This window comes from Meleagris gallopavo, chromosome 1 (genome assembly GCF_905368555.1).
Source record: "Meleagris gallopavo chromosome 1, MGAL_WU_HG_1.1, whole genome shotgun sequence".
NCBI classification, from domain to species: domain Eukaryota; kingdom Metazoa; phylum Chordata; class Aves; order Galliformes; family Phasianidae; genus Meleagris; species Meleagris gallopavo.
In genome coordinates this window covers 1,733,228-1,742,457 of record NC_139404.1, presented here as the reverse complement: position 1 = coordinate 1,742,457, position 9,230 = coordinate 1,733,228, and the positions used below count along the sequence as shown (strand labels likewise).

The 9,230-nt window shown below is 42.6% G+C and overlaps 1 protein-coding gene across 1 annotated transcript in view; it reads left to right on the top strand.

The window, feature by feature from the left end:
• Window positions 1–4,803: 4,803 nt before the first annotated feature.
• Window positions 4,804–9,230, top strand: part of LRGUK (leucine rich repeats and guanylate kinase domain containing) — a 49,456-nt gene continuing 45,029 nt past the window's right edge. Inside the window, exons 1-5 of the mRNA XM_010710159.4 lie at window positions 4,804–5,106; window positions 6,290–6,397; window positions 7,042–7,123; window positions 8,182–8,282; window positions 8,750–8,831. Of these exons, the coding sequence (XP_010708461.2) occupies window positions 4,936–5,106; window positions 6,290–6,397; window positions 7,042–7,123; window positions 8,182–8,282; window positions 8,750–8,831 (544 nt within the window). The 5' untranslated portion in view covers window positions 4,804–4,935. The remainder of the gene's footprint in view (window positions 5,107–6,289; window positions 6,398–7,041; window positions 7,124–8,181; window positions 8,283–8,749; window positions 8,832–9,230) is intronic.

Sequence of the window (9,230 nt, the reverse complement as noted above, 5' to 3'; positions counted from 1 at the left end):
CCAAGAGAGTTTGCATGGGTTTTTTGTGACTGCAAAGTGCTATCAGAGTGCCAGGGCTCCCTATAAATCTGCTTTGCATGTGGCATGTATTTGGGAGCTGATTGTTTTTATAATTGAATTGTAAATCAATGTGTTTAAGGCCAGCGTTTGCCGTTAACGCTTCTGAGTATTAAATGTTCCCTCTGTCGATACTGGAAAGGTTTTATTAGGATAATAACTGTGGATTGAAAGCTTAAATTCAGGATTTTTTTCATATGTTCAGTTCAGTGTTTGCTGTTCCAGAGCCAGGAGAACTTGGGGGACAGTTCACGCCGCAGCCACACAACATCTGAAATGCAGCAACAAAAGACTGGATGTTTAGGGAATATCTCCCACCCTTTTTGCCCCTTTTGGGCACTAACAAGCCATCTGGCATCAGCAAATAAATGAGTTCTTCATCACTAGCAGAACTGGGGGCACTTCTCACCTATTTAAACGACTATTATCCCTACCTTGAGCTTTAAGCTTGTGATGTTGAATGCAATGAGGGCTCTTTAAACATGTTTTTAGTACTGTGGCCACTTCAAAATGTTGATCTTCACTGGACCAGGCTGACCATGATGTGGGTTGCCCTTTGTCTTACCCTCATCTGTTCTCATTCCCTGGTTGAATATCAGTCTAGAAGATTTATCTCTCCTTGGTGCATCCAGAAATCCCCCTTCTCACATGAAGAACAGGATCATGTCAGATGAGGCTATGAATAACTGAGCCTACACACTGAGCTGTTGCTCATTAATCACTCAGAAGAGAAGCCCAGGCATTTAAGGGAACTGTAAAGTCTCTCATCTGCATGATTAGTTCTTTCCCAGCTGATGATAGAAGGACATTCTTTGAACAGCTCGCGTTTTTAATGACTCCTCGAACATCAGTAGGATGCCCCCAAAGCACTGGGCAAATAGAGACAGTCCATTTTGTCATCCCATCAGGAGAGTCCTTCCCAATTACTGAATGCATAGGTTGGATGGCGGGGACCTTGAGACATCTTTGTGCACACAGCTATCATGGTCACCTGTGCTGTATACAGAACATGGAGGAAGGGAAGGCTGAATAAGAGGGGCTGAAACACAGAGATGGCAACTCACCTGATGACTTTGAGGGCATCAGCCCCAAATCAAACCCCACACGTTCTTGCAGAGTCCCTCAGATTGAATTAATACCCACAGAGGTATCAACTGGCTGCCAGCAAATGGTTTCTTCAATGGTTCCTGTCCATCCTAGCCTTCCAGGCATGCAATAACTAAGCAAGACAGAAGGCCAGGCTAATATTTTGGGGCTGGGTACACCAAACCTCGACAGGGAAATGGTACCTACCAAGAACCATGGGCAAGCTGAAGCTAAAAAGTGATGGCAGCACTTGGAAACATAGGGGGATGAAGAAGCAGAGGGAAATGCACAGATCTTCAGAACTGGACACAAATCCACAGCATAAAAATAGATGTTGCTCCCAGCAGAAGATGGGCAGACAGTGTTTGGCCATTTGGGTTGGCCATTATAAGCTTTTCATGTGCAGTTTGTTCAGTGTAATTTCTGTAGGAAAAACTCAGTTTTTGTCTTAGGTGCTATGGAAGGAGAACATGTCATATCTAAGGTAATATCCTGGCTGGACATGCTGTGCTGGACTAGGGGTGCAACACAGGAAGGGTGACATTTCCCATCACCCCACACATTTTCTGCATCCACCAAAATTACCTTTCCCACCTAGGCATTTTCAAATCTGTTTCTTTTTCTTTTTAATAGCCCCATTCAAGAACAATCTGTCTCTGGCCCAAAATCCATAAGGCTCATTTCACTCCCATTGCCATCCTCCATGGAGCAGGGTCTTAAAGAAGCCGTTTCAACTCGGAGCTCATGAACCAGCAGCTGGTCCCTGCATCACCAAGCCAAACAGATGGGGTGGGGAGGGGACAAGAAGGGAGGACAAGCATGATTCTGAGGTTTTAATAACCCTTACTCCTGTCTGAATCATTGCAAATCCCAGTGGAAGGGCAGGCATTTTCCAGATGGTAGGAAATAAACTCTGGGAGACTTCCATGAAGAGAACTCATTAGCCCTGCTGGCACTGCTCCAAGCTCGATGGCAGCCCATCTAAACTTTGTCTGGACCTGCCCTTTTTTTATAATCTATTTCCATGAAATCTCCAGCTCCATCTTACATGGACCAGCTGCCCAGCTAGTTGTGAATTTGATTACATTATTGCCTTTGCCTCTTGGAGAGCTTGGAGCTCAGGCAAGTGTCTTTCCTGCAAACCAACTGCACACTAATCCGAGCATGTCAGCTGCCTTCATACCTCCCATCAGCCCACCACTCTTCTAATGTTAACCTGCCTGTGCAATCTGAGGAATAAAGAGGTATTTGGATGAGGTATTGAATGTACATGCATGTAAACGGATTTAAGCCCAGCCACAGCTAATGTTATTATGCTTTGCACTGGCTGCAGTGATTTTCTCAGTCCCAGCACACGTCCCTATGGATGTTTCTCCTGCTGTAGGTGCTTATGGATGCAGTAGAGATCTGGCTTAGCTGGCAGCGTGCTCCTCTTTTTGTGGTTGCTGGATGTCAGACTGCCAAAACTGTCATCTGGAAAAAGAGGTACTCTGCAGTTTTCTCTGTCTAAAACTTCATAGCTTTTCCATAGCACAAAGCTTGCCCAGCTTGTAGATAGCTCGAAGCCCTTTTAAAGTCCTTTGAATAAGCCCCACTGAAAGATAAATGTTTCTGCAACTCAGTTGGGTTAAAGGTGTGCCACCTCTCTTGGGGGTGACCCAATTGCCCTCTCTTTTAAAATATGGGAGGCACAATAAGAAAACCTCCATGACAGTTGAAAGAGGTAGCAAAACTGTCCTATTTCACTGCAGCAGTATTTTACAACCAGAAAGCTCACAGAGCCTTGTGCAATATAAAGCTCCATGTAAGTGATGTTTCAGGTTTGCAGAGAGCAGATATTTGTACATGCTCAGTGTTTGCTGACTGTGTGTTGGCTTATGGTTCTCCTGTGCTTATTGAATGGGGAAGGCAGTGGGAAGCCAGGGAACACTGGTTGGCCAAATGAGGGCAGCCCTCCCGTATTGTTTGCAGCCCAGGGTGTGAGTAGAGTAGAGTAGAGTAGAGTGGAGTAGAGTAAAGTAAAGTGGGTAGGGTAGGGTAGGGTAGGATAGGATAGGATAGGATAGGATAGGATAGGATAGGATAGGATAGGATAGGATAGGATAGGATAGGATAGGATAGGATAGTTGGAACCAACCTAAAAGATCACCAAGTCCAACTGTCTGACCACTTCAAAGCTAACCAAAAGTTAAAGCATATTATTAAGGGCATAACCCAAATACCTCTTGAACACTGACAGGCATCAACCACCGCTCTAGGAAGCCTGCTCTCATCAAGCAGCTCCTGCTTGGCTTTGAAGCTCTGGCATCAAAAGAAGCATGGCCAGCAGGGTGAGGGAGGTGATCCTGCCCCTCTACTCTGTGCTGGTAAGGTCTCACCTGCAGTAATGCATCCAGATGTGGAATCTTCAGTATAGGAGAGACATAGACCTGCTGGAGCACATCCAGGGGAGACCACAAAAGTGATCAAACGGATAGAACACTTCCCCAGGCTGAGAGAGCTGTGCCTGATCAGCTTGGAGAAGAGGAGGCTCTGGGGAGACCTGATAGTGGCCTTTCAATATCTAAAGGGGGGGGCTGGGAGAAAGAAAGGGACCAACTCCTTAGCAGGGTCTGTTGTGACAGGACATGGGGAAATGCTTACAAATGAAAAGAGGGAAGATTTGGACTGGATATAAAGAAAAATAATAAGGGTGGTGAGGCACTGGCAGAGGTTGCCCATAGGGATCGCACTGGAGCAGGCTCTGAGCACACTGATCTAGTTATAGGTATCCCTGCTCACTGCAGAAGAGTTGGACTAGATGACCTTTCAAGGTTCCTTCCAACTCAATCAATTCTATGACTCTATGATTCTAAAAGCCTCCCTATGCGTATCCTGACAGGACTCACCCTTCCCCTTCAGGATTTTCCATCTTTCCACAAGCTCTCCATCCTGTACCTTTGCTGCCCTCCTCTGAACACAGCCCCAGCCATGCCCTATCTGGAGAAAAGCCATTGCAGGGCAGCCACTGTGCCCAGAGGGGTCTGGGAGGAGGCACACGGTACTTAGTGGAAAAAGAGTAAATCTCATTAAGGGTTTTAACATTTATGGCCGGCGAGATAATGAAGGAAGGCAATTTGGGGTAGCTTTATTGCAGTTATCATAATGTTTCCCTGAAGCACAGAGATAAAAGTCAGTGGATGGTGTCCAGAAGGAGGTTTTATGTCCTTTTTTTTTCTCTCTCTTTTTTTTAAAAAACAACAATTGAAATCAAAGATGGGTGTCCTTTAATGAACACAGGTGGAGAACGCAATTATGTGGCAACAAAAAGCTGAATTTCAGGACTGTCAGCTGGCTGCCATGGTCCACATTGGAGAGCCACTGCAATTAGCACGAATCCGTTGTCTCCCACAAATTGTTTTACCACGAGGAGCAGTATTCTCCCCATGGGTCAAAACACAAACGGAGGAGGAGTTGGAACCGTAAGAAAATAGCTGTGTGAGGAGGGCGGCTGAGGAAGGCGGCTTTGAGGCAGACTACAACTCCCAAGATGCTCTGCGGCACGCCTGTCCCCTAGGGCGAGTTGCGCGCTGAGAACTACAACTCCCAGCGTGCACCGCTCCAACTGTTGCTTTCCGATTGGCTGGCTGTCGGGATGGCGTGGATGGGGGGGAGGGGAAGGCGGTGCTTTTCCCGTCTCCATGAGAACAAGAGAGTAAACAAGATGGCGGCTGCTTGAGCTGAGGGCTGAGCTCGGGTGCGAAGCGCCGATAACGCAGATTTCTCTGCCTCTCTGCTCCTTTCTCACAGTTCATGGCGGGGACCGAGGAGAAGCAAGGAGAAGAGCTGCCCGTTCCTTTTCCTTACCGCCTGCACGAATTCTCCCAGGGGTACTCCGAGGTGCCCGGCCTGCTGCACAGCCTTCCTCACCAAGAGGATGAAGAGGAGAAAGAGGATGAGATCAAGGATTTGCAGCCCATAGAGGTTCACCTCAGAGCTTCCCCAGCTGTTTGGGAAGGGGTGTGCCTATAGGGACAGTGTCGTTTCCCTCCTCATCTCTCAGGGTAGTTGTGGGGGGGGAAGTAGGGAGGTGATGAGGACAAAAGGAAGTGATTTTTCATTTCCCCAACAAGAGAAAAGGATGCTTTGGTGCTTCCCTTTTTTTGTTAGGGTCCTTTCCATCCCTATTGTATGCAGGAGAGTTCTGTATTGCCCCCCACCTCTCCTAGGAAGACTAAGACAAACTAAAATATGGATTAATTAATTAATCCAATGAATATGAATTAGCAAATTAAGTCCCTTTCTTCTATATACCCCCAGCCCTAAATAAGCTCCTGGATCTACCTTCTTGGCTGGGCTTTCGTGTCTACTGCTACAACAATCATGAAAATATCTCTGCAGTCACCGTTGCTATAACATATAGGTGTAATAATTTAAATTATTGCCATTGGAAACATTATTTATCCTTGTCTGTAGATAAAAACATATAGGTGCTATGATTTATATGATTGCCATTGGAAACATTATTTATCCTTGTCTGTAGATAAGAGATCATTGTGTGACTTCTCTTGGCTCATAGGAATTTCACAAGCCATTGGCTTATTTTCTCATTAAATCTACGCAGTGGTTCATTAGTGCCATCTGTCAAGTAGCCTCTTTGGCAAAGAGTGTTCTCTGAAGAGTAGCACTAGCTGCTCATGCTGAACAAATGTAAAGGGCCTCCAATAACGCGTGTATTGGGGTACAACACAGGGGTTATGTTAGTGCTGATTTGCTGAGATGTTAACATCCATAATCAATGTGAGTTTCATGGCTCAACATCTCTGAAAACAGGCCCTGCTTAATGCTGAGCCTGTAAATCAGAAGGTTAAAAAAAAATCCCAACCAAAAAAAAAAGCATTGGAAGGATTGACTGTGAACCTTTTTCAATGTCTGGAGTTAGCACGTAACGTGTTTCTATTTATCAGTTTTGAGGGCTCTATTCATCATTCTTCCTAATGTGTAGTGCCTTAACAAGGTGATGGAGCACGTAAAGCAGCATTTGACTGAGGTCTTATATTAAACTGTTCCCAGTTGCAGCTCTTAGATTCTATAGATTGGAATTTTGTTTCATAAATCTCCCCTAAACCCATTCCTCTTCCTTTCCCTCCTTTCTGGTGTTTTATAGGAGAGTTTGGAAGGAGTGTTGGATGAAGACACTGTGGCTGAGGGTCTCCACAAGTTGGGGCGCTCAGCGCCTGGTACTGAATACGTTTATCTTAATCTGTCACTTTCAGTAAGTATAAGTGAAGAGCATCATTGTAAAGTGCTTTTCCACTCAAAGGTTTCTTCTTTGTAACAGCAAATAGTTGGCCTGGTAAAATAATTTTAAGAAATAAAATTGTCTATACCCATCAATTTCCCATACCTGGGACACTTGATAAGACACAACACGGCTTCTACTCACAATTGTCACCTCAGGACTGTTCTTTTCACTCAGTTGCAGCAGTAGTAATGTTTTTCCATATTCCCTTTTCAGGTGTGGAAATGTATCTTCATTCTTTAATGAGCTAGAGAAAAAAACAGAAGAACACGCTAAATATTTAAGAAAGCTGCATTCAGTGTCTTCTGGACAGAAAGTTAAAATGGTTGCCTTAAATATTTATTGCTGTAGGCAACTTTTTGTGGAGCCTTACTTCTGTGGCACTTTCCCTACCTGCAGCTGTCATGGTTGTGTTCTAAAGTATTCTTTTGACATTGTCTCCATGAATGGCTGGTCTACTGGTATAACATGGTCTGCTTTCTGCTGTTCTGTTCAGAGATCCAGCTGGAGGGACCTTGGGGGATGTCTTCAATGTCTTCTGATACTTCACATCTCTTGAGAGAGAAAGGCGAGGTTATACAGTTAGTTATTAAAGTCTCTTTGCTTTATTTTTCCAGGGTCGTGAGTTGAGCAACGTTAACATTCTCTCTAGATACATTCACCTACAGAAGTTGGAACTTTCATATAATAAAATTAATGGTATGTACTAAATACACTAGTAAATTCTTGGATTGTGAAATCATTTAAGATAAGAAATGCAGCGTACCGTGTAGGCTTAATATCACAAACCTTGGTCTACATTTTAATGGCATAACTATGCTGGCTCTACAGACTGAGGCAATGGCTCGATCTTGTCATGGATGATGTATGGACTGTTCAGACTGCTGCACCAGCATATGCTTATCAGTGGGAACATGGAGATTATTGTCCAGTTTATTATCCACAACTAAAATGCAAGCAAGCATGTCAGTACAAGATTAAGGTTGAGACTTTGCACATACAAATGTCACAGTGTGTAAAATTATGGCCAGTACAGTTTTGCAAGCCTTGGGCTATCCTTCCTCAAGGTTTGCCATTGCTGACCAAAGAACAAATAGTACACTGTATTTAGAGAGAGAACTAATGGAGACTGAAGTAAAACCTGTTATCTTCCGCTCCTTTCCTCTGCCTTGTACCCCCCAAACTCATCTTTTTAATTTAAAATGAAAGCAAATGAGCTGTAGTAGCAGCCGATTACAGTATTGCTTTCAACTTCATTTCAGTTGAGGTGCTGAGTTGTGTCATAGCAGCACTTTGGTAGGGCAGCACTTCTCTGTTTTACAGACAGACTGTTAGTAAAAGCAAGCCTAGGTCTGAGCAGAGTGTGAACTTTTTTGTAATGCTCGTTATTTAGTTATCAGTAATGACTCAAATACTTTTCTCCAATAATTAATAAGTTAGGACAGAGGTAGTCTCTCTGTTACTTTAAACAGAATTAGAATACAGAACTATACTGTGGCTTACAGACAAATATGTTTCCTAATGGAGATTTTATGTGGAATATTTGTTCTTTGATGTTTAGTAATCATCTTTTTTTTTCTAGTACAAGGCATTAATGTATCTGATTTCTGCATTTCAAACACTGCTTTCTGAATGTGTAATCACGAGCTGATTTTCAGTTGCTATTCAGTTGAACATAATTATCACATTCTGACATGATGACATCTGCATTTACCTATGCATTCATGTAAAGCATTTGGCATTTGTTTTGTTATTAGATCTTTCTTGTGTCAGTCAGATGCCTTATTTACTAGAACTGAACGCTTCCAACAACAAATTGACTACATATTTTGGTTTTAAGCCACCGAAAAATCTCAAGGTAAGTTGCAAATAGATGCATTTTATAGGTTCAATTCAGAATGGTTTTTTAAATCAGCTTTAGACATTGTGTTTGGATGTGTACAGAAGCCAACTTTTGAGCTTTCCTTGTTCTTCTCTGATACTTCATTTGACATTTTAGTATATTTTCCAAACGTCTGGGTTTTTACATTGTATGTTTCAGTCTTTTATTTTCTTACACCTTCTGAACCTCAGCATTCCATGGGAAGGTATATTTTTAATACATATGCATAATTGCAGGACCACTAATGATAAGTTTGTTTGAAAAAAAGTAGTTTTTAATTCCTTCTTGTAAAAATGAGCCTTCCTGCTTAGGTTGGTTTTAATGTTGATGTTCTTCTAACTTCTGTATAATTGATCACAAGTTTAATATAACAGCTATTTAATTTCACAAGATATCTATAAGAGGTGAAAAAAGAAACTAATTTTGTCTTCCTTTCTCTTCAGGAAGTAGATTTTTCACACAATCAAATACCTAAAATGCAAGATTTGTCAGCATACCAGTCACTAACTAAACTCTTGCTGGACTGTATCCTTTATGGAGATTTGAGTGGAAGAAATGTTGCTTGTTTGCTTTATGAACAACTTTTTGCTTCAAGACGTTCTTTGTATTTTTTCCTTCATGTCATGCTTTTCTTTAGAAGGAAGATTAAGCATTGTAATTCTGATTGTGATACTGATCTGAATTTACTGAGTTTAATGAGTTAAAGGTGTTTGTATATGTATGTAAAGTTAGCCTGCCAGAGGAACACAGAAAATCTTCAACTTTGCATCATGTTAAACTGAAAACGTGACATGTCACGCTGCCTTCACATAGCAGAGCTAATAAATAACCCCGCTGTTTTTAAATAAGAGAAGTTAATAGGAAATCAGCCTGGAACACTAAGATCCCTTAAGTGAAAAAGTTGTGTGTTATTTAATCTTAGAC